Raw genomic sequence first — 25,088 nt, 5'->3', positions numbered from 1 at the left:
ATTTGGCGGTGCTCTTGGCTCCCTTCCTCTTAACGAAGAGGAATGAAAATAAATAAATTCATTCATTCATCATCAAACACTCATTAGGCACAGGTGCTGTGCCAGATGGTGGAGACGAGACTGAACACAATTTCCATGACCCAACCTCTGGGCCTGTCCTCTCGACGATGACAGTCAAAAGGGGGAGAGGACATGAAACACACAAGCACCCCCTAACTACATGCGCATTATGATATGGTCACAAAGGAGAAGCACGTACCAAAAGAATGGATAACAGAGAAGCTGATCTAGTTTCAGGGGTCAAGGGTGGCTTTTCTGAGAGGGACCTTACAATCAAGATCTGGAACTTGAGTCGATGCTAGCTCAGAGAAAATGAGGAAAGAGCATTATGGCATGTGCAAAGGCCCTGAGGTGGGAAAGAGATTCCTACCTTCTAGAAAGCGAAAGAAGGCCAATGTGACCGGAGCGCAAAGATAGAAGGAAAGAGGCTGAGAACAAAAGGTGCTAGAGGGCTGAGGGTGTGGGACTTGACGGACCATATCAGCAATATGAGATTTTATTTCAGGACAGTGGGAGCCACTGAAAGGTCTTGAACAGACTTTTTAAAACATAAGTTGCGTTTTCCAAAGAAGACTCTGTTGTAGTGGCGATGTGAGGGCGGAACGGTTACGTGTCTGCTGCACGTAGAGCACGTGACCTCGCTTCTGGCACAGAGGAGGAGCTCACTAACGAGGCTAGCATTATCATCCCATTTCCCAGCTTTTCCACCACTCCCTAGCAGAGGGAACAGGCACCACCTTGGCCCCACAGGCTGACTTCTTTTGCCAAAAGGACCAAAACGTAACAGCGGCTTCAATAGTCACCAGTGGGGTAGCGGGCCACGGTGCTTATATGGCCCTTTGCCTGCTGCATTTAGAAGGAAACCCGGCCCGGGGAGCGGAGGGAGGTGGGGGGAGGAGTTCTCCAGAAGAGAGTCAGCTCCCACCCACCCCGCACCTGCTAACAGGGAGAACAGGCAGGAACCAGGCAGAGCTGACCCCGCAGGGAGGCCAGCACTGTCTCCTGAAGTTAGGGCCAAGGGGAGGGTCAGTGTGAGCCAGAAGGACCTGTCAAAGAAGACGAGGAGGGTCAGAAATGCCCGGGCCGAGGACTGGGGGACGTGGAAGTGGGGCTGGAGAACCGGGAAAGAGAAGAATGAGAGGGAAAAGGCTGGCGGGTACAAGGCAAGAGCCGTCTGCAGGTCAAATGGCCCTCCAGCCTCCTCCCCTCCATGGGTTCCCGTCTCCCTGGAAAGAAAGAAACTCTTGTTCAGCCCCGATGCCTCTGCCCCGCCTTTTTCCTGAAAAGGTGCGATCTGCACTATCCCCCACCCTCTGCCCTCTGGCTTCTGTCCCCACGGCTCTGCTGAATGATTCGGCCAAAAGTCACCAGGGACCTCGACGGGCCTCTCTGCCGATGAGGTTCCTGCAGGACACTTTGATGACATCCTCCCCTCGCCTGCCTGCCCTGTTTATTCCTCCACAGAAAACGCTCTTTCTCACCTGCTTCCTGAAATGTCAGCGCTCCCCAGAGCTCTGCCTGGATCCCCTTCCCTTGTCACCCAGCACGCACTCCGAGGCCACATCCTGGGATTCCCATCACCCCCTTGGGGCTAAGGACTCCCCAAGGACATCTCCAGCCATTGCTGCCAACTGCTGGCTGTGGACAGTCCACATGGCTGTACTCCAACCCCTCCCACTCAGCACGTGGAGCACTGAACTCACTAACTCCCAAACATCTGGAAAAAACTGGTGCATCACCTTTCCCTCGCCAAACAACCTGCTTCTCCTCCTAGAGTCCTTACTCCCATCCATGGACCTGCCACCTGCCCAATCCCCAAAACTAGCAACCGGGGAATCATCTGGGGTCTTCCTCCTACCTGCCCCCTGCCTCCAGTCGGACCCATACGCCAGTTGTACTTACCAACTACTTCCCAAATCCATCCCTCTGGCTCCTCTCTTGCTTCAATCAGTTGTGATAACTTCTACCTCGCGTCTGGCGTGCCTCTCCTCTTGAACAGAGGGAGCTTTCTAAACATACAGTCGATCCTTATTACTCACAGATTCCCTATTTATGGGTTCGCCTATTCACTAAGATGTATTTAACCCCCAAATCAATATACCCAGTGCTTTTGCAGTCATTCTTGGACCCACACAGAGCAACCGAAACTTTGAGTCCCCCTCCCCCACGAGGTGCACATTCCAGGCTGAGGTTGAACAAGCGACATTCCGCCGTCTTCTTTCAGCTCTGAGACTTTGAACAAACGTCTTATTTGAGGACGATTTATTGCCACGTTTTCTTATTTGGGGGGCTTTTTGTTGGTGATGCTGCTGTTTAAACGGGCCCCCTGAAGAGCTGTCTAGTTCCTAAGCGCAGGGGGCCTCAGGGAGAAAACACGTGGGGTCGACGAGCTTCGTTCTGCCGTGACTTCTGGTGCCTTGGCCATGAGTTCAATGCTAATGACTCAACAAGGTGTGTTAGATAAGGGGTCTTTAAGAAGAAACACACATACAACAATGATCAGTTGCTGAACATGTTGCAACCAGAGCCTCGCAGAAGCTAACACTGCCTTTCCGCCGCTGGCAAAGGTTCTGTATTTGCTAATGCCGTGTTTGTAGTGACTTTACAGAACGTAAGTACCGCGAATAGTAAGAATCAACGGTACCAATATGACCATGTAGTTTCCTTCCTTCCCTCATGCCTCCCTCGGCACACAAGATATATCCAAACTCCTTAGCGCAGTGTTCTAGGTCTTGTATGGTCCAGACTGTCCTTGCCGACCTTCCAGGCACCTCCTGGGGCCCCCTCGGCCCCCCACCCAGTCCACTCTCTAAAGCTCTTCCATTACATTTCTCTCTCTCTGTTTTTTTTTAAGATTTATTTCTTTATTTAATTGAGAGAGAGTGCGGGGAGTGGCAGAGAGGGAGAGACACAGAGAGAATCTCCAAGCAGACTCCCCGCTGAGCATGGAGCCCAGCTCAGGGCTTGATCCTACAACCCCGAGATCACGACCTGAACGGAAACCAGGAGTCAGATGCTTATTCAACCGAGCCAGCCAGGCACCCCTCTTCCATTGTCTTTTTTTTTTTAAGATTTTATTTATTTGAGAGTGAGAGTGAGAGAGAGAGCACACAAGCAGGGGGAGCGGCAGGCGGAGGAGAAGCATGCTCCCCTCTGACCAGGGAGCCCGATGTAGGACTCGATCCCAGGACCCCGGGATCCAGACCTGAGCCAAAGGCAGACGCTTTTAACTGACTGAGCCACCCAGGCACCCCTTCCATTGTCTTTCACAGAGTTCCTCTGTATATTCCGTGCCCTCTGCCTCAGAGGCCTCTCCTCCTTGGCTCTTCTTGGTGAACTCCTATACATCCTTCAAAACCCAACTTAAACGTTACCTTGTCTGGATGTCCCTTTGGCAGAACTTGACGCTCCCTTCTCTGTTGCATGTCCCTTATAGGACCTCTCACAATGTTGTCCCTAAGCCAGCCAAGTGTCTCTCCTCTCCTGTACTTGGTAATCATTGGGGAGAAGCATATAGAGAGGGACAGATGTGTGTGAATCTTTGCAAGGTGCATGCATTTCATACATCAGTCATTCAATAAACATAAATGCAGCCTGACTTGGTGCCAGGCACCATCCCAGGTCCCAGGGGTACAACTGTGAACGGAACAAAACACTACCCCATCGTACAACACTGTGCCTGCAAGGTGTGGCCCGTGTGTATGGGGGTGTACCTGTGTGCTCGCATCGTGCTTGCTCTGGGTCTGTGGTATTTGTGGCTCCTGGATACACAGTCCATTGAATCCTGACCCCGTGTGACCTGCCGATAAAGGACATCTTAGAAGTTCATTAGGACAACAGGCTGTGTCTCTGCACTAATGAGAAACTCCTTGGGGCTGCTCCCTGCCCCCTCCCCACCTCTCTGCATGGCCCGGGTTTTGCCTTTCCAACCCAAAGTCAACATTCATCCACATGAGACTTTCTCTAGTGAGTGTGTCTGTCTTCCCCTCCCTTCTCTGCCTTCCCTACGTCTCAGAGAGAAAAGGCCTAGGAATAAGGAAAAGGGGAGGAAGTCACTTTGTGTTCAGTTCAGTTCAGTTCACGTACATCAGAGGTAGTCCTCAAAAGGGCTTCCTTTGTGCCGGGCACTGTTCTAGAGCTCTACGAGCTGGGCTAACCAGCACACCAACCCTACCAGGTGGGCGATGTTACTGTTCCACTATACAGATAAGAAACTGAGGCATCCCGTGGAGAGGAAGAGGCAGCCGTGGGATCCGGGCCACACAGGCTGGGCTCAGTCACTGTGCTGCGTCGTGCTTTCTCTGTGCACGGACACCCCTCACGGGCACAAAATGTCTCACTGTACTTTGGAGGACAGGGAAATTGCCCGGATCTGAAAGTACCATATGTATGAGATTCCAGACGCAGGGGTGTGGGTCCAGAGGCAGCGGTGTGGGCTCTAGATGTAGGGTGTGAGCCCCAGATGTGGGAAAGTAAGCTCCAGATATAGGGCATAGGGGCTCCAGGTGCAGGTATGTGGGGTCCAGAGGCAGAGGGCCCCTGCCTTAGGCAGTTCCCTGAAATGCCTCCCCCATCAGACAGGGAGGCACCTGTCCTGGACAGGACTTGTCCATTCCCAAGGCCTTCCTGCTGGGGCTCCCCCTTGAGGCCATTCTGATATCAGGGTATCTCCGGCCCCCATCTGTGTGCCTGCCCAGGCTCTCCGGATCCTTTCTTGGTGGAAGGGCCATTGCGTGTGGTGTTGGGGGTGGGGTGTTCCGTGTATGTGTCTGTTTTGGGGTGGGGGCGGCTCTCTGCACAATCCCTCACGTACCCAGCGTAGGGGTACAAAGACTGAACTGGATTCCAGCAGCCATGGATGGCGTGGAAGGGGAGCCTGGGCCCAGAAACCTGCCCCGTGGCCCTTTAGCAGTCATGAGGGTCTCCGTGAAGCTGGTACTAGACTTCTCAGCTGGTCATCAAGGCCAAGTGGGTGAGCTCCTGGGGGCCAGGAGCTGGTCTGCTTTATGTCCTGCTCACAAGTCCCTGTCGGTGTGGATTGATTTGTTTACTCAATAGATAGGTCCTACCAGCTGAATAAGATCAACTATTCCAATACAGTCATGATGATGGGGAAGTTCAAGGCCAGGAAAGCCCAGAGGTGAGGCTCTAAGCCACCTGGAGTGCCAATCAGGGAAGGCTTCTTGGAGGGGTACCAGATGATGAGAAAGGCAAGAGAAGGGCATCCAAGGAGAGGCAGTGGATGGGGCAAAAGCAGATGGGCTGGAGACCGAGTTTGGGAGTCATGGCATTTCAGAAAATAACTGAAGCCAGAAGAATAGAAAGCCAGAGAGCAGCCCCTAGAGTCCCAAGAAGTGGCATGGGGACTTTCTGAAGAAGGATGAGAAGGCAGGACAGACCTCAGCTCCTCCCACACAAGGCCAGGGATAAGAGGACAAGCAGGGGCTCAAGGTGGACCTGCAGTTCTCCCCTCAGAGGATGCCAGGATTCTCGGCTCAGCGCCCCAGGAAGAGTGAGCCATGAACCCTTAAGTTTCTGGGCCTCAGCAGAAGCAGTCTGGGGAGGCTGGGCCCAGCCAATGACAGTGTCGGGCGCAGCAACTCCTCCCCCCGGGCCGGCGGCACACCCAGGCTGCCTGCCGACTCTGCAGGCTCCGTCCTGGGAATGCGCTGCCCCAAACACCCTCCCTGGCCCTGACATGAGTTCCAGCTGCCACGCTGAGTCCGACTTCCAGCTGCCAGGAGCCAGTACGCAGAGAGTTCTGAGGAGTAGCCATCCAGGTAAGGTCACCTGTGTCCAGATGGACCCTGGGCATACCCGGCAGAGGGACGCTTCTCTGGTGGTGAGGCGAGAGAGGTGGCCTGGACATATCTACCACCCTGGGTTCTGATGGGAGAGGAATGGAGGGCTCCTCCCTCCTCTGCCCTGCGCCCTTCCTGCTCTCCCCAGCTGAGCAGAGGTGGGAGCCAGGGACCGAGTGGGAGAGGGGCTCACACGGGTGCCAGGAACTGAGCACACTAAGCCGCTCTGCCTGAGCTTGCAAAGCCCCACCCGCCACACCCCAGGTGGGCTGGGCCAAGAGCCTCTGGGGACTAAGGGCTGGAGCCTCCCAGGCTGTTCCCTGTCCAGCTGCCAGGAGTTCCGCCCACCTCAGGCGGGACTGAGCGAAGACAAGCTGATGATTCACCACCAAATGGTAGGTGGTATAGCCAGAACCGTGGAGAGACAGGCTGAGAGCAGAGACACCTCCAGCCTCCCTTACCCAGCATCCACCTGCTGGAGGAGAGGGTGGGCATGGACCAGATGGGCAAGCAGCTTCCTGCAACTTAAGGAAAGGGGCCCAGGCCCAGAGTGTGGTTCAAATCCCGGCTCGGCTGCTTCCCAGCTGTGCAACTCTGAGCAAATTGATTAACCTCTCTGTGTTCCACTTTCCTCATCTGTTAATTGGGAATAAAAAATATCATACGCTTTCATACAGTTGCTGTTCTGATTCATGCAAAGTGCCGCATAAATACTCAATGAATGTTGGCTCCTACCAGGACCCTGTCCATCCGCAGCAGGTGCCATAGGCGGTCAGGACAGCACAGGGACCAGAGCCTACCACGGGCCCCGGGAAGGGCATCAAGAACACCTTAGAGCAAGAGGCTATGCAGTCTCCCTGAGGTCCCAGGGAAGCCCAGCAGGTGAGACCACAGTGCCTGGGTCTCAGGGGACACCCCACCCCCCACCCCCGCCCCGCCAGGAACCAGGCAGAAGAATTCCAAGAGAGGGAGTGGGAGTCTCTTGCTCTGAACGGCAGTCACACTCCATAAATGGAGGTAAATCTGATACCTGTGTGTTCACCGCACCAAACTCGCCAGGAAAACTGACCAGAGCAGCATTTCCCATTTTGCTGTTTTGACAAGACTATTCCACACAATGATTTAAAAAAAAAAAAAAAAGGTTCTGTGGTCGAAGGAGTTTAGGTAATGCTACATATCCCTTCCCTTTGGGGATTCAGGTGTCAATGTATTAGCTTGGTCGAGTAAAGGGACCTATTTAACTTTGCTGAACCTATATTTGTCTCCCTTTCTCGAACACAGAATCCTTTTCTCTCACTGCTCCTGTTGCCAAACTATGGCCAGGGTTCCACGGAACACGAGTTTGGGAATCCCCAGAATCCCAGGCTTCTTGAGGAAGGCTATTGGGTAAAGAGAACCATTGTCCCCTACTTTACCTCTCAGCTGGATTGCCACTGGCCTCACTTCAAGTGAGCTGCACCCGAGCAAGACATTGCCTGGATATTTACTGAGTGTTAGACCAGATGGGAGTTTGGGGACAAAGTTCCAGCAGCCTCTCCCGCCCAATCCCCTAAGCCAAGTAAAGGGCAAGGAGCAGGTTCCCCTTAGGAGGGGCTAAGAGGACAGAGCGGGGCTCAAAAGGAGAGAAGTCTTCCTAAGGCTCCGCACCCTGAGGAGGAGGGCCAGGTTTGGAACAGAGGGAGAGGGCAGAATGCCCCACCTACTGAAGGACTTCAGGACTGCAAAACCAGAGCCTTGGCCCCAGGAGGAAAGGGTGGCTCCCTGGACCCACCTTCCCCCACTTCTATGGGTTCTGGACTTAATTACCTGGGTTCGAATCCCAGCTCTGCACCTAATAGTTGTGCAACCTTTATAACCCCCCAAACCTTCATTTCCTCTCTCTGTAAAATGGGGACAATAACAGAACCTAGCTCCTCTGTGCCTGTGACAATTGAATACAGATTATATATTTCCATAAGGTGCTCAGAGTCGGTATCCTATAAATGTGGGAAATGACGATTATTTCCCAGCAGGAGCAGCCAACGCCTGGGTCCACTATGAACTGGGGGATCTTCGAAGGGCTCCTGAGCGGGGTCAACAAGTACTCCACAGCCTTCGGCCGCATCTGGCTGTCTCTGGTCTTCATCTTCCGTGTGCTGGTGTACCTGGTGACAGCTGAGCGAGTGTGGAGCGATGACCACAAGGATTTTGACTGCAACACCAAGCAGCCGGGCTGCTCCAACGTCTGCTTTGACGAGTTCTTCCCCGTGTCTCACGTGCGTCTCTGGGCCCTGCAGCTTATCCTCGTCACCTGCCCCTCGCTGCTCGTGGTCATGCACGTGGCCTACCGGGAGGCTCGGGAGAAGAAGCACCGAGAGGTAGTGGGGGAGGACGGCGGGCGCCTCTACCTGAACCCCGGCAAGAAGCGGGGTGGGCTGTGGTGGACGTACGTCTGCAGCCTGGTGTTCAAGGCCGGCGTGGATACCGCCTTCCTCTATGTGTTCCACTCCTTCTACCCCAAATATACCCTCCCTCATGTGGTCAAGTGCCACATAGCTCCGTGTCCCAACACGGTGGACTGCTTCATCTCCAAGCCCTCGGAGAAGAACATCTTCACTCTCTTCATGGTGGTCACGGCCGCCATTTGCATCCTGCTCAACCTCGTAGAGCTGGTCTACCTGGTGAGCAAGAAGTGCCGTGAGGGCTTGGCAGCGAGGAGAGCCAGGGCCACAGGCGTGGCCCACTGCCCGGACTGTGCCACCTCTTCCTGCAAGGGGGACGACCTCCTCTCAGGCGACCTCATCTTTCTGGGCTCAGACTCTCACCCTCCTCTCTTACCAGACCTCCCTCGAGACCAAGTGAAGAAGACCATCCTGTGAGAGCCGCCCAGTCAAACCCGGTGGAGAGGCCTGGCGTCTCCCACAGGTGCAGCCGTGGGGGCAGAAAGCAGGGAGGGTTCGGCACCGGCCCCAGCTGTGGGGCCTTGGACAAGTCACCCCTCCCTCTGAGCTGAACTTCGTTTCCTTTTGGGTAAAATGGAGGCGAAGCCCCCGTCACAGGGTGGTTGCTGTGAGGAGGGTTTATTTAGAGAATGGATGTGCAAGTACCTTTGGGGGGGGAGGCACGGTCAAGACTTAATAAAAGTCAACGCATCCACTTGATTCAAGGTGCCATTCGGTCCTTCAACCTTTGTGACCCTTCTCAGGTCACTGGGTCAACCTCTCTGTCCCTGCAAAGGGCTGGACCTGATCCAGCCACGTGAGGGGCCATTCCCTCCCCCAGCAAAGGGTCCTCAGTGCTACTGGAGGTCATACCACCTGCTTGTGCTCAAGACAAGCCTTTATCCCCAGTTGCAAATTGAGGTCTGAGGGCTATCTGCAAACATAATGGGGCTTAGCTTGTGCGAGCTGTGTGTTGCAATGGAAAGTTCATGAACTTTTGAGTCAGAACACTTGCATTTGAAGCCAAGTTCCATTGGGACTCTGGGAAAGGGACTTCAGCTCCTTTCCAAAATGGGTTAATAATACAGAGCCCGGGGGTGGGGGGACTGGATGAGCTCATGGCTGTGGATGGGGTAAGCCAGCTGTAAAAGGCCACATAAATGTTAATCATTGGTATTAGGAAGTGCTCAATAAATGCTTGTGGGAAATGAAGCAGAGGAGCCCCTCCCTGGCTGCACATTAACCTTCACTCTCCCAGCCACCAGGACAGCCAGGACACAGATCCAAGGCCCCTCTGCAGCCCCCACTGGGAAGTACTCTGACTTCCCTAGAGGCCCAGGCCCATAGAAGGTGGACATCGAGGTTGTGCCTGGCCCTGTGCCAACTGGGGCATTTCATGCTGCCAACCTGCATTCTCTGTCTCCACCAGGGCAGCGGGTATGCTTGTCTAAAAGAACCATAATCGGCCCTTCCCATCCCCTACACAGCTCACCAGCAGCCCAAGCCCTAGTCCCCAGAAATGTCCCCACCAGGGTGGGATGTGATCCTGGGCTGGATCAAGGTTGCCCCTCTCCATAGATGTCAGTTGCTGAGGACCCCAGAACCGTGCTTCCAGAGAAAAGGGCAGCAGAGAGGCCCGGGGACAGAGGGACCAGGGGCAATAAGGCAACGGGAAGGGGCTGGGACAACAGACAGCAGCCGCGGGTGCTGACCTGGGCCCTGGCATTAGGATACCAGGCTCCTCACTGCCCCCCCAAAGACAGCTTCACCCACACACCTGCCAGCCCAGGGAGCCAGACCCAGCCATACCCATCCAGGCTGGAGAGAAGGCGTGGGCCAGGGGAGAAGGGCCACAGGTGTTTGCTCTGAATATGTGCCCGGGGAAGTCCGCCTGCCTGCCCACCCGCTCTCTCCCCCTTGGCTCATTGGCTCAGAAAGCTCCACCCAGCAGAGGAGTGAGGAACAAAAGCTGCCTCCGGGAGGCCCCCAGGCAGACAGACAAGCCCAGGGACCGGAGTCTCTGCTGGACCTGAGAAAGGTGAGGACCAAATTGGGCAGGAGACCGGGCTGGGAAGCAGGGACCAGATGGGCTGAGGATCCCCGGGGAACTTGGCCTGCAGGCTGGGCTCCTGGGAGGAACAGAGGGGACAGAGGATCCCTAGAGAAACCCCAAGGAAGCCCCAAGAAGGGGCAGGGACGTCCCACCAGACCAAAGGGAGGACAGAGGACCAGAGAAGAGACAAGGAAGAGGAGGGATCAGGAAGAGGGAGTTTTAGTTCAGTAAATGTCTATCAGGTGTTCACCAGGCCAGGCCAGGTGCCGAGTCCTGGGGAAACGGATGAATGAGCTGCAGGGGCCCTCCAGACGCTGACAGTCTGGCACAGGAGACCGGAAAACAGAGCACCTGAGTACCGGTGATCTAGCCTGCAGAGGAGGGTGCTCGGAGAAAGTCCCAGTGTCACAAGCTCTAAGATGCTGAGGTCTGGATCAGGGATGGGGGGGGGGCAGAGATGGAACCTGATGGCGCCCCAGATAAGGGGGCAGGGAGGATAACGTGTGCACAGGACAGAGGCCTGACCGGGGATAATGGGGGACCTGACGAGCAAACAGAGGAGGGTGTTCCTGAGAGCAAAGGTGAGTGATGGGGGGAAGGACGGAGCCGGAATCACGCCTCTGTCCCTTCCCCTCCTAAACCTGAAATGGTTGGAATTCCAGAGGAACCGAGTGTGGTCAGGGCGGTCAGCACCGGTGTGGGGGAGGGGTGGATGATGCCAAACCCCACGGTTCCAAAGAGCCTGCTTAGTCTGGAAGGAAATGTCAGGCCTGGGGATGTCCTGGGCCTCTCGGTGAGGTTGGGTATCACTCAAGGTCCCCGGAGGCCGATAGGAACACGCCCAGCACAGGGCCTGGCCCCTATCGGTGCTCAGGAGGGGTTGGAGGAACTGAAAGACACATCTCCCTCCCCTCTGCCCCTGTCCAGTCCCGGCAGCTGAGAGGAGGCAAATCATCCAATCCACACCTTCTTCCTGTTTCTGTAGAAGTCGTGTGGTCCGCAGGGCTGGAACTTGGGGGTCAAAGAAGTTGGCGGGTGCATTCATGCAGGCTGGTTATCTTCACATTCATCCATTACTTCATAGAATAAAATCTTCCCTGATTTTGGAACTGAAAGGTGGGGGTTCAAGACCAGCTCTGCCAATTCCAGATGGGGAGCCTTGGGTGGGTGCCTCCCTGGGCCTCAGCTTACTCCCCTGTGAAACGGGGATAACGGCCATCCCGACCCCACCAAGTCATGGCAAGCGAGGACGTGACGACAGAGTGTTTGTGAAAGGGTTTTGCCAATTGCACCTTTAATAAAAGGCCCCCATTTCCAGGCTCTCCCGGCCTCGTGGCCCCCACGCCCCGAGTGGGTGCTCACGGGTGCAGACGGTCCACGTGAGGAAGCAAGGGCACGGTCAGCATGAACTGGGCGTCCCTGCAGGGCCTCCTGAGCGGGGTCAACAAGTACTCCACGGCGCTGGGCCGCATCTGGCTGTCTGTGGTGTTCATCTTCCGCGTGCTGGTGTACGTGGTGGCCGCCGAGGAGGTGTGGGATGACGAGCAGAAGGACTTCGTGTGCAACACCAAGCAGCCGGGCTGCCCCAACGTCTGCTACGACGAGTTCTTCCCCGTGTCGCACGTGCGCCTCTGGGCCCTGCAGCTCATCCTGGTCACCTGCCCCTCGCTGCTCGTGGTCATGCACGTGGCCTACCGCCAGGAGCGCGAGCGCCGGCACCGCCGGAAACACGGGCCCAACACGCAGTCCCTGTACGACAACCCGAGCAAGAAGCGAGGCGGCCTGTGGTGGACCTACCTGCTGAGTCTCGTCTTCAAGGCTGCCGTCGACGCCGGCTTCCTCTACGTCTTCCACCGCCTCTACCAGGACTACGACATGCCCCGGGTGGTGGCCTGCTCCGAGGCGCCCTGCCCCCACACGGTGGACTGCTACATCTCCCGACCCACGGAGAAGAAGGTCTTCACCTACTTCATGGTGGCCACAGCCGTGGTCTGCATCCTGCTCAACGTCAGTGAGGTCCTCTACCTGGTGGGCAAGAGGTGCCTGGAGACCCTCAGTCCGAGGCGCGAGCGGTCTCGGCACCGGGATCACCTGCCCGACACATGCCCCCCGTACGTCCTCTCCCAGGGAGAGCACCCCCAAGATGGGAACTCTGTCCTAATGAAGGCTGGGTCGGCCACGATGGATACAGGTGGGTTTCCATGACCTGTGAGGTCGGTAGCGAGGACCACCAGGGCCGTGGTCTGCTCTCTGAGGCCACAGCAGGGCAGGCGAGGAAGATGCTTGCAGGGCTCGGGAAGCCCCCAGGCGGGCCAGTGCTGGAGAGCCCCAGGGGAGGGAGGTTGACGGCTGATGGGAATTTTGTATATGGCAACGGGGTATGTGAGAACCGTTAATAAATATGATTTTCCCAGTATGTTGTAGACCAGGCGGGGCGTGGCGGGTAGAAGTGTCAGGGGGTTTCACTGTGGACTTCAGAGAGGAGGCCACAACCACTCACTGGGCACCTGAGCCCTGGGACCTCACATCCAAGTTCATCACACACACACACACACACACACACGCACACAGACACACAACACACGCCACACACACACAACACACGCCACACACACACACAGACACACACACACAACACACGCCACACATACACACACACAACACACGCCACACACACACACACAGACACACACACGCCACACACACACACACACACACACAGACACACAACACACACCATACACACACATAGACACACACACACACAGACACACACACACAGTGCACCCCCAGGACATGGTGGGACTGCCGAGAGGCTGCTCCAGGGGTCTCTGGACTCTGCAAGCAGCTGGCCAAGGCAGGAGGAGTGGGACCCCAGGAGACCCCGGGCCTAGCATGGCTCTGTTCTCAGTCGGAGTCCGTCAGGTGAATGCATGTGGTTTGGGAGGCCTCTGCCTCCGCCATTCCAGCCTCCCTCACCCTGCCCCGCACAGGCCTCAGGGAGGCCAACCTCTGAGGGCAGGAGGGGAAGGCCTGGAAAGGGTGGAACAGTGCTGAGAGCACGCCCAGGATGGGAAGTCTGCCAGGATGTCCAAGGGGGATATCCCCACAGGCCCGGGACCTACTGAGAGCATCTCAACTAAAGGGTCCCTCGCAGAACCTCAAGTCTGAGGAATTCCCCTTCTCTTCCCTGGACACACCCCCACCCCCACCCTCACCCCCACCACTCAGACCCTGACCACTCCCAGAACCACACCTGAGTCCCAGAGCCTCCCACCATCTGCCCAGGGTTCGACCCTCTGGGAGGCCCCCAGGTCTCCTCCAGTCAGCTGCTCCCAAATGGACCGCACCTACCCTCCTCACACATCACCCACCCCCTCCCAGGAATGGTGTGCCCCCACCCAGCTGTCCGAGCCCGGAGCTGGCCTGACATCCTCACGCCCTCCCTTCTTCCAGCCTCTCACGCACACAGCCCAGTGCAGTATCACGTCCCGCCAGTTCCAACCCTAAATGCCTCCTGAGTCTGCCCTTCCTCCCTCACTGCTCTTCCACTGCAGGGACAGAGCGGTCTTCCCACACACGCACCTGACGGTGGTTCCTCCCTCTTCCAAAATTCTTCCACTACCCCCACGACCCCCCATTGCCCCTCCACCTGGTCCCTGCTGGCCTCGCCGACGGCACCCCTGCTCCCTCCCTCCTTGCACTCACCAGTAATACCAAAGGGCTTACCGGTCCCCAACCACACACATCATGCTGTGTCACGCCTCGGGCCTTCGGATACGTGTTCCCTCTGCCTGGAGTGCCCTTCCTTCCGCCTCTGCGACCCTTCCTCAGACCCCAAGGTTCGAACACTGAAGCCTAGCTTGTGTCTCTGCGTTCTCCCCATCAGTCTGTGAACCCTTCACAAGCAGGACACCGACTCACCCAGGTCCCCAGCTCCCTTCAGTAAATGTTTGGTAAACTAGTAAATGGGCTATGAGCTGCTTGGGGGAAGGGACCTGTCTGGTTTACCTGAATCCTTCACTGCACCTCGGCCAGGGAGTACAGATAAGCTGTCCTCTCATTTGTTTTTAAATTCCATCATTGTTGCTATTTTAACTAAATCTAGCCTAAATGTTTCATTTATTGTTGAGGAAACTGGCCTAGAGAGGGGAGGGGACATTCCAAGCCCGCCCAGATGGGCTGAGTCTATAGGGGGCTGTGTCTCCCGTGGTCCATGGAAAGACTCTGTGCCTCCCCCTCCCCCAATTATAGGACAAGATCAGGTGTCACTTTGTCTTAGGTCAAGGTCCCCGGGAGCAGAACCAGTGACAGGAATTCACGTGCATGAGGAGGAAGGAGCAAGGGAAGCAGGCTAGGGAGGAGGCCGAGCTGGGTGTGGGCTCAGGGAACCTTAGCCTTGACCCCGGTGCGGTGAGGGACCTTTGGATCATAAATGCCACCACTGCGTTGTCCCCGCTGGAGGAGAAGGCATCAGGCTTTGGAGCTCCCGTACCAGTCAGTTGTTGACTTCAGGCCAGCCCGTGGGCAGCAGGGCTACAGGAAGGGGTAGGTGACTCCCATTCAATCAAGGTCAATTCTCCGTGGGCAGCTACAAGCAAGAGCACCCTATATTCACAGCAACTAGGGGATGGCTGTCCCCCGGTGAAGGGGACTTGGGCAAGGTGCCAATACCATCCACGGAACTCCTGATCCCAGGAAATAAGGGTGACTCCACCACCAATCCAGACCAGAGCTGTGACCACACAATCCCAGAAAACAGGCTGGCATTCTCAACCCATTCAGAACCAGGGGGCCCCACACTACTCAGCCCAACGTAGCTCCCACGTGCGGACGCAAACCAGCCATAGCCCACTCCCTCTGGGATTCCAGAGTCCCCATTCCAGTTTCTGCTGCGGGGCCAGCCTAGGGTGAGGGCATCCGGGGACCTGACTACTGCGGCAGCCCTCTTCATGGGTGCTGTTCCCAGAAGTCCCCAGTCCCGACCCAGTGAGCCAGACAGAACCGGAACACCATCTGAGCAAGCCCGAAGCCTCGGAGGAGCTGGAAGAATCTTCTGGGAAACACTTCAGCTGGGGCACTTTTATCCTCGGTCCCGCCCACACTCTGGAGAACTCCCCCCCCCACCCTCACTACGACTCTCAGACTTAACACCTCCCCCTTCTTGAAATCTCTTCTCTCAGCTGGGCCCCTGCCGTCTGTCCCCTCCACCTTCCGCCCCTCCCCCATTGCTGCCACCTCATTGCTTTCCCCGCTCATGAAAGACGTGAGCAGTCAGGGTCTTCAGCTATTCTCTCACAGCCCAGGGCTGCGGGGACCATCTGGGCGTCACTCTGTCCTTTTCATTCCATGCCCTCTGCGGCTCTCATGACCTCCTCCTCTGCTCCATTTAGCTATTCACTCACAGGACCACACCTGGGACTTGGTCTTCACCCAGAACTACTCCAGCTCGAGAATCTCCCATTGGATTTGAGTCCACAAATATTCATTGTTCACTTTTATGTGACAAGCCCCCTGCTAGGTGCCGAGGATTCGTCTCGGAAGAATCAGATACAGTCCCCGATCTTATGGAGTTTACATCCATGAAGAGGACAGCTCGTGGCATGCTGGGGAGCACGGGGTGCTGGGCAGAGGGGGAGACGGATCCAAAGTCCAGGGATGCAAGAAAAGTGTCCCTGAGGCTTCTTTTTTTTTTTTTTAAGATTTTATTTATTCATTTGAGAGAGAGGGAGCCCGCATTTGCAGGGTAGGGGGGAGGCACAGAGGAAGAAGGAGAAGCAGGCTCCTCGCTGAGCAGGGAGCCCAATGCAGGATGGCATCCCAGGACCCTGGGATCATGATGGGAGCCAAAGGCAGATGCTTAACTGAGCGAGCCACCCAGGTGCCCCTTCCCTGAGACGTCTTACGCTGACACCCAGAGAAAGAGGAGGATTTAGCCAAGCAGAGCAGGAGGGGCTGCGAGGCGGAGGGAGAGCAAGCCTGATGACGAGGACAGGAAGAACCCGAGGAGGGCTGGAGCCCCGCGAGGGGGCTCGGGCTCGTGGGAAGAGCCAGGCTGAAGCAGACAGGGGCTGCGTCATGCAGCACTTTCTTGGGAAAGCCCTGTTAATGATCTCGGACTTTATCCTCAGGACAACAAAAAGTCACCGGAGAGACTCAGCACAGAAGTGACGTGAGCTAAGTCACGATGCCTCTGGTTAATGTGCAGAGGGACCAAGGCAGGGCCACCTATTTGGAAACTGACACAGCCGTCCAAGGGACAAACAACAAGGGCCTCAACGAGGGTGTGTGCAGTGGGGATGAAGAAGCGGCTGGATTTCAGAAAGATCTGCGAGATAGAATCGGGTCGATCTGGTGATCTGAGTGGGTGTGGGGATCAGGTGGAGACGCACCAAAGTGACACCCAGATTTCTGCTCCGGGTGGCGGTGCCAGCTCCCCAGCGGAGGAGCGGGTTTGTGGGAGACGCAGAGAACTTCAGTTGCAGACACGTGGAGTCAGAGAGAGAGATAAGCTATCCTGGTCATGCCCTCCCTCTGCGGGACCAGCTCAGCCCCTGGATCACCTTCTCTCTCTCTGGAAAACTACATTTATTACCATTTCTGGTGACTTCACATCTAACATGTACCTCTCCGTGCTTTGACTTCCTTGTGTCCATCGATCTTTATTCACTGAGAAACACGCCCCAGACCTCACACGTGCTCACGCCCCAGACCTCATCGGTACCAAGAGCTCATCACCTCCTAGCCACCTGCTTCCCACTCCAGCACTCCCTCTGCACATCTGTGGGCGCTCCCCCATGTCGCTGTCCATCACCCCCGCTATGACCTCCCTTCCCTCCGTCCCCAGCTTAGACTCCGAGGGCCCTTCGTAGATGGATCCTCCACTCCCTTCCCTTTGCCTGCTGCTAAAGTTTCTCAGCAGACAAGACCCCCAACCCCAGCTCAACCCCACTCACCATGTGGCACCCGTACCACAGACTGACTGGTTTCAATGGAAACTTCTGACCACAAACCTCGGGTGGGCACTCAGCCCCTCTGGTAAATTCTACATTTTCCTAAAACTCTAACCCTCGTCTCCAAGATGACTGTATCAGACCTTCTCCTCTTTTCCCAAAACTCCAGTGCCCGTTCCCCTAAATCTTCTCGGCCAACAGGCAGGCATTATGCACCCATTGACTCTGCCTTCTCCCCTGGGACACAAATGAGCATTCCTGCTCCTGGTACCCCCTCCACTGGACATTGGAGCCCTCACCTCTCACCTACTCTGTACTGTGCTCCACAGTTGTTGCCCCACGATTCTGTAAATATGCTAGAATGTCCTCTATCTTTTTTGAATGCCCTCTTGACACCACATTCTTCTCCAGCTACCACCTCTAAAGGTTGTCTACACTTGCTGTCTCCACTCCCTTATCACATTTACCCACTTTAGTCAAGGTTACCCATGGCCACAAGCTGCCAAATCCAGTGATCAGTTCTTCATCCTCATCTTACACCCTCAGCGACATTTGGCCATCGAGAGCTCCCTCCTTAAAGACCATCTTCCCTTGGCTTCCAGACAGCTCGCTCTCCTGCCTTCCCTCCCACCTTGCTGAAGGGTCCTCCTTGATCTCTACTGAAGCCTCATCTTCCTCTTGGTGACCTCTAAATGCAGGGTGCCCTGGGGCCCAGGTCTCTACCGTCTCTTCCCCTCTGTGATCTTGTCCAGTGCCACCTATAAAACCATCTATAAACTGATGGCTCCCACATTTACAGGTTCAGACCTAACCACTCCCACGAGTGTTAGACTCATGCATCCAACTTCCTATTGGTCATTCAAAACAGAACTCCTAATCCCCCTGCCAGAGAACAGATTTGTGTTCTCTCCCAGTCTTCCCACCTTGGAAGATGATATCCCCACCCACCCAGCTGCTCAATTCAAAAACCTAGGCGTCTCTTTCCTCATAAGCACATCCACACCACTAGTTAGTCACATGGGCTATAATTCCAAGTCCAAAGGCCATTCCCTTCCCACCATCTCCAAGTGCTTCCCCCCCGCCAGGCCAAGCCACCTCACTGAGCACCTGGATAGCTGCAGTAGCGGGTCCCTGCCTCCCCTCTTGCTCCTCTGCCGTTCCTCCTGCCCATGGCAGCCTGAGACATCTTCTACCAAGATCAGTCAAGTCACTCCCTTGTTTAAAACCCTCCAGGTGGCTTCCCATAATGTCCATAAAAATGAAAATAAACCAAACTCATTGCTGTGGCCTGCAAAGCCCTGCACGGATAGGCCCTGGCTGCCTCTCCAAACTCCTCTTCTTCAGCTCTCCCCTTTGCACGCACCCACCCACACTGGTCTTCTCCCAGCTCACAGTCCTTGCACTGGCTTCTGTTGGCAACACTCTTCCCCTCCAGGGCTTCACGTGATTTATCTCCTTGTTATTCACATCTCAGCTCAAAATTCCTCTCTTCCAGGAGGCCATTTCTGACCTGCCCTCCCCAGATGAAGCACGTGCACCCCAGTCACTCTCCACCACACGTTCCCGTTCTATCTTCTTCGTAGCATGGGCTAGTACGTGAGATGTTATTTGTTTACATGTCTATTCTCGGTATCATCCCACTGGGACGCACTCCTGAGAACAGGGCCTCCGTCATGCTCACCCGTTTATCCACCAGCACCTAGAACAGTGCTTGGCACATAGTAGGCCCTCAATAAAAATACACCCAGGTGGAGCTGTCTAGTAAGCTGTTGGATGCCAGGGGGGAAAGGACTGAAGAGGAAATACTGCCTTGGGAATTGTCAGCAAAATGCCTGAAGATAGCGTAAGATTTTGTTCCAAATGTATCCCTCAGGTAGGAAGGATTTGTCTTATACCCAAGTCCTTACAAAATCTCCCATGTTGTGGGGCAAGCTCTCAATTACTGCATGTTGAACAACAGAATGCTCTTTGGGGGAAACTCATTAGCCTGAAATAACCCCAATCAATGAAGTCCTGGATATTCATGGCAGTCACTGGGGGGAATCAGAAAAAATGGAGAGAAAGACATTTCACACAGATTCGATCATGACTCCTGGTGCTATGACCTTACAATAGCAAGTATTGTCTTCCTAGGCAAGCCCTTTAAAACACACACACACACTTTAAGAACAATAAAGGAAGTGGTTATGTCATGGAGGTGACAAACACACACCTACCAGATGATTTTTTTTTAAGTTATGCAACCCAGGATTACTCAACACGGCTTTTACGGCAGAGAATGAAGTTTCCAGTATCATTCACAGATTTAAAAAGCACTATGTCACAAATAACTTGGGCAAAAATAAAGTCTGTGCATTCTGTAAAAGGTTAATGATAACAAACAAAGCTCTAATGATGTTAACCCAGGTGTTTCGGAAAAATGTTCGAGGTTTAAATAAAATTGCTTCATAAACTGTTCACGGGAGGAAAAAAATAATAGGCTCACTATATTGTTCTATAGAATATGTGATCTTAAAATAGGTAGCAAACTCGAGAAAGTATTATACTAAGTGAAAGGAGTCAGTCAGAGAAAGACAAATACCATATGATCTCACTCAGAAGCGGAATTTAAGAAACAAAACAAACGAACATGGGGGTGGGGAGAGAGAGAAACCAAGAAACAGACGCTTAGCTCTAGAAAACAAACTGCTGGGGGCGCCTGGGTGGCTCAGGCGGTGAAGCGTCTGGCTTCAGCTTAGCTCATGCTCCCAGGGTCCTGGGATCGAGTCCCACTTCTGGCTTCAGGCTTCCAGCTCCCTGCACAGCAGGGAGTCTCCTTCTCCCGCTCCCTCTGCCACTCGCCCTGCTTGGGCTCTCTCACTCTCACTCTCTCTCTCCAATAAATAAATAAAATCTAAAAAAGGAAAGAAAAAGAAAACAAACTGAAAGTTACCAGAGGGGTGAGAGGATGAGAGGATGGGGCAAATAGGGGATGGGAACGAATAAATAAATAAATAAATAAATAAATAAATAAATAAATAAATAAATAATAGGTGATGGGGATAAAGGTGTGCACTTGTGATGAGTACCAGGTATTGTATGTAAGTGTTGAATCACTAAAATCTACACCTGAAACTAAATTTACACTGTATGCTAATTCGCTGGAATTTAAAGGAAAACTTGGAAAGAAAAAAAAATAGGTAGCAAACTAAGTTAATAAAGTAATTATTATTTCAACCACACTGAAAGTGTGTGTATGCAAATCAGCCCCCAAACTTTGGAGGGTCTCCTCACTGGGAATATAGGGGCTTGCTCTTTATTTGGAGTTATCTTCTATCTGGGCTTCTATGGTAGGTGGTAACTCAAGCCAGGATGGTGGCTGATATGGTACAGAGTCTGTGGGGGTAGAGATGAGAAGATGCCAGGATGGAGCCTTAAAGGCCAAATAGAATGGGGGAAAGCCAAGAAAGGGGATTGCAGGGTAAATTGATATCAAAGAATCCAAAGGAATATGATGTCACAGAGAAGGAAGATGATGTCACAGAAGCCAAGAGACACACATTCTAAAGAGGTTTCTAGAACTACTAGAATTTTCTAGAAGAGGAGTCCTAGAGAAGGAGAAAGTGATCACCAGGGCCAAACGTTGCCATGGGGCAAATTAGATAAAGACTGAAAAGTGTTGATTCAATTAACATAGATGTCATTGGCACCCATAGCAGGAGCATCATACGTAAAGAATGGGGTGCAGAAACCAGGTCCCGGTGAAGTGGGGGGGGGGACAGTGAGGACCAAGTAAATGGAGATAGCAAGTGTGGACAACTGGTTGGAAAATGGTGGCTGGGAGAAGAATAGAAAATGAAAGGGTGTTCCTTGCTGAAAGATGGGAGCAGTCAAGAATTTATTTTTACAGTGAGAGAGACTTGAGAATATTTAAATAATGGTGAAATGAATCCAGTAGAGGGGAAAGGAGGTCAAGGTCCCCATAGGGCCAGAGGGAATGGGATGCAGAGCCCAGATGGAGGCTCGGACTTCAACAGGAAAAGGACAGGTCACCTACTGTAACAAGAGGGAAGGAGGAGAGGGTGAGACAGGTGCAGGTCACCCACTCTCTGACCACAACTTCCCCCCAACCCCCTCACCTAGCTCCTCCCTCAGCAACTGTTCATGTTTGTTCAACAGATCCACAGGGGACCACATAGGCACCTCCAGACCTGACCCGGTGACCTTCTCCTAATCTGCCAGCCCTTCCTACATTCCCCTCCTTCTGCATCCAGCCTAGGCTTGGGATCCACAGTCTCTCCCATCACCCTCACATCCCATGGGAGCTCTTAGACTGATGTCTGTCCTTCCTTCTAGACCACAGTCTCTCTGAAGGCCAGAAAAGTATCCATCTGGTTGGCCCTGCACTGTGCCTGGTATACAGTAAAAGGGTAATCAATATTTGCTGAGAGGGGTGCCTGGGTAGCACAGTCGTTAAGCGTCTGCCTTCGGCTCAGGGCGTGATCCCAGCATTCTGGGATCGAGCCCCACATCAGGCTCCTCCGCTAGGAGCCTGCTTCTTCCTCTCCCACTCCCCCTGCTTCTTCCTCTCCCACTCCCCCTGCTTCTGTTCCCTCTCTTGCTGGCTGTCTCTCTCTGTCAAATTAATAAATAAAATCTTTAAAAAAAATTTGCTGAGAAAATGACTGGAAGGAACTGCTGTCCAACCAATATCCCCATCATCTCTCTGCCCCTCCTGCTGAGCCCACATCAGTCCAACTGTCCTTCCCATGGCTACACCCTGTGCTGGACTCTGCTCCAGTGAACCCAGCAGCCAACCAGAGTGAGGTCACCGCAAATCCATATTCTCCAGCCCCACCTGACAGCCCTCCTTCTTCTCTGCTTCGGTTCTCTGCCATTGTTCATGGTGGTGCCTGGCCTTCTCAGGCGTCTCCATTCTCCTCGAAACTTCTAGCCAGTTCTATCTGATCTTCATCCCACATCTCAGAGAAAGCAAAAGCTTCCAAGAATGCTCTCCCATTGACTGCCACCAGACCCGCAGACCAACCTGCATCCACGCTGGCCCACCCTCCTTCCCCCAGCATAGTCAAAGGGGTGAGGCCACTCCTGTTACTGCTTTAACCTCCCCCATCCCACCACACCCCGTGCTCAGGACCCCCGCTCTCCAACCTCTTCCCGCCCTCTTGTTTCTTCAACCTCTAGCTCTCTCCTGGCTCTCCCAGAGTTTCAGCAGGCTCGCATCTCTCCCATCCAAAAGCTAAAACAAAATCCTTCCTTGACCCCACGTCTCCCGCAACCACCTCCTTATCTCTCTCTTGGCTTTCCCAACTGCGCCTCGCGAAACAGGTCTGCACTCCCCATCTGGACTTCCTCAGCTCCCACTCCCTCCCACCAGCTATGATCTGGTCCCTGCTCCATCACCCCACCCAAGCCACCCTGCCCTTACGGAGCGCACCTAAGATTCCTTCGCCCCCAAGCCCAGTGGATGCTACCAGTCCTTGTGCCATGAGCCATTTCACAGGGTAAACTGCCTTCCCTCTATACCTCGCCCATACCACAGATACCTTGTACGTGCTGTCTGCCCAGTGAGGCTCCAAATGGCGGAGCTATGGGCGACTGTCGGTCATGCAGCCTGGCCCCTCGACCTCAGGGTGGGTATGTGCTCCAGGTGGGGACACTCGAGGTTCCTCCCCAGATTATTTGAACCCTTTCGGAGGGACCGGGTGACCCTGGGCAAAAGTCTGTCAGCACATGGAAAGGAGGAGCCAACAGGCAGAGAGGAGCAGAGGGGAGGCAAGCAGGAGAGACAAAGCCAGACCTGTCTCCAGGCGGGTGCTTCTGGGGCTCCTAGGCACCCCTGCTCTCCCCATGTTTCTACAAGCTAATCAATTCCCCTCTGTGCCCAAACTAATTCAAATTGGATTTCTGTCATTTGCAATCAGGAGCACTGACTAATATGCCCAGGGTTCTTCCAGTTTTCCTGAAGCTCCAGTCATGCCCCGTCAATGTCCTTCAGTGCCCCCCACCATTGGGGGGGGGGTCCTTGGGGCTCTTCCCAGGCTGTCTGTTCTCCCAGTCTCCACTCTCTCCCTGGGTGAGCTCCTCTGCTCCCATGGCCTTCATTACCATCTGGTCACTGCTGATTCCCAAATCCATATCTCCTCACGGATTATTTCCTTGTCTCCTATTTTTCCCTAATATCCCTAATATTCCTAATTTTCCTGAGTATTTTTATTGTGATAAGATATACATAACATGAAATTGCCATTTTAACCATTTCCAGGTGCACGACTCAGTAGTGTTAATTCCATTAACAATGTTGTACGACCATCACCACTACTTCCAGAACTTTCTCGTTACCCCTAACAAAAACTCTGTACCCACTGAATAATAAACCCCACTCACGCCTCCATCCAGCCCTTGGTAGCCTCCAATGACTGACTGTCCCTCTGAATTTACGGATTCTAGTATCCTAGAAATCATACAATATCTGTCCTTTTGTGTCTGGCTTATTTCCCTTGACATATTGTTTTCAAGATTCAGCCACATTGTAGCATGCATGTATCCGACTCGAGTCCCTTGAGTGGCTGAATAATACTCCATTGTGTGGATAGACCACATTCCGTTTATCCATTCTTCCTTTGATGGCCATCGGGGTTGTTTCCAAACATTTGTCTTGGCTATTGTGAATGGTGCTGCTATGAACATCCACGGACGGGTCTGAGTCGCTCTCTTCAGATCTGGGTATACACGTAGGTGTAGACTTGCTGGCTCATATGGTCATTCTACGTTTTTTTTGGAGGAACCGCCAAACTGTCACCCACGGCAGCTGCACCATTTTGCATGAGCACCAGCAACGTACAAAGTTGCCATTGTTCTTCTCTTTCCTGTCCCATGCGTCCTGCTGCCTTCCCACATCCAGACATGTGTGTTCCACACACAACCCGGTGGGGCTTTTGGATGCAAAGGAAAATTCAGTTGTGTGAAAACAACCAATGCTGAGCCACGTCCCATCCCCGAGGCTCTGGGATGGGCTGTGTTGGGCACTTGGTGAAGCTCGGGGACGGAGTGTGGGATGGAGTGACACTGCCCGGTGCATCCTTGCATCATAAGAAAAAAGCGGGGGGGGCTTTTACAAGTCATGCCAGAATGTTCCGATGCTCTTGTCAAAATGGCTGCACTGGAATCTCATTTACAAACACACATATCACTTAGCCAACTCTGGACACAACGACCTTATCATTTCTTTCTGCTTCTCCCAACCTGCTTCCCTTCTTGTGCTTCCCAGCTCAGCCAATGGGAAATCACCAACTCGGGCACCGATGTCAGGACCTCCCCAATCGGTAGGAACAGCGAGTTCAGGAAACATGACCCTGCAGCCCAGACCCCGTCTAGGCTCTAATCCCTGATGCCCAGTGCCCAGCCCCTCTTCCACCCAGAATCAAGGCTCCGGGAGCTCCCACAGTGCAGGGGGCAGGCTGATTTCAGGAATCTGGCACACGCCTCACCCCAGGCTGGCTTCCCCAGCTGCCCAGATGCCCACACCCTTGTAGCTCAAAGGACATCTCAGGCGAAGAGCCTCTTCCCATGAGAGAGGGGAGGCCGGGTGAAGACAGACCCAGCCACACAGCCCACTTGCCCCTTGAGTACCAGACCAGGGATTTGGGCCTGCTGGCAGAAGGGAGGGGAAAGAGATGAGACTCAGTCAGGGAAGGCTCCCTGGAGGAGGCAGGTGGTCAGGGAAAGACTTCTAGAGGGTAGGTGGGTGGGATACTAAGCTAGAAGGACCTGCTCAAACAGCAGCTCTGTGTCAGCCTGGGAT

The 25,088-nt window shown here is 54.1% G+C and overlaps 2 protein-coding genes across 2 annotated transcripts; both read left to right on the top strand.

Annotated features, from left to right (window-relative positions):
- Window positions 1-5,703: 5,703 nt before the first annotated feature.
- On the top strand, window positions 5,704-9,204 carry GJB5 (gap junction protein beta 5). Its single transcript, XM_045782394.2, has 2 exons — window positions 5,704-5,840; window positions 7,871-9,204. The coding sequence occupies exon 2, from the start codon at window positions 7,898-7,900 to the stop codon at window positions 8,717-8,719; it is 822 nt and encodes a 273-aa protein (XP_045638350.1). The 5' UTR covers window positions 5,704-5,840; window positions 7,871-7,897; the 3' UTR covers window positions 8,720-9,204.
- A 1,035-nt stretch (window positions 9,205-10,239) lies between these two features.
- On the top strand, window positions 10,240-12,717 carry GJB4 (gap junction protein beta 4). The gene is made up of 2 exons (XM_045782333.2): window positions 10,240-10,319; window positions 11,653-12,717. Exon 2 carries the CDS (start codon window positions 11,739-11,741, stop codon window positions 12,537-12,539), a length of 801 nt encoding a protein of 266 aa, XP_045638289.2. The 5' UTR covers window positions 10,240-10,319; window positions 11,653-11,738; the 3' UTR covers window positions 12,540-12,717.
- The last annotated feature ends 12,371 nt before the right edge of the window (window positions 12,718-25,088 follow it).

Source organism: Ursus americanus, chromosome 33, assembly GCF_024610735.1.
Source record: "Ursus americanus isolate L20-20 chromosome 33, mUrsAme1.1.p, whole genome shotgun sequence".
In the NCBI taxonomy this organism is placed as follows: Eukaryota; Metazoa; Chordata; class Mammalia; order Carnivora; family Ursidae; genus Ursus; species Ursus americanus.
The sequence above is the reverse complement of the archived record's forward strand: the minus strand, read 5'-3'. Positions and strand labels throughout refer to the sequence as shown.

Coding starts and splice junctions, on each gene's coding strand:
- GJB4 (XM_045782333.2), top strand. CDS start 11,739: ATGAACTGGGCGTCCCTGCAGGGCCTCCTGAGCGGGGTCAACAAGTAC.
- GJB5 (XM_045782394.2), top strand. CDS start 7,898: ATGAACTGGGGGATCTTCGAAGGGCTCCTGAGCGGGGTCAACAAGTAC.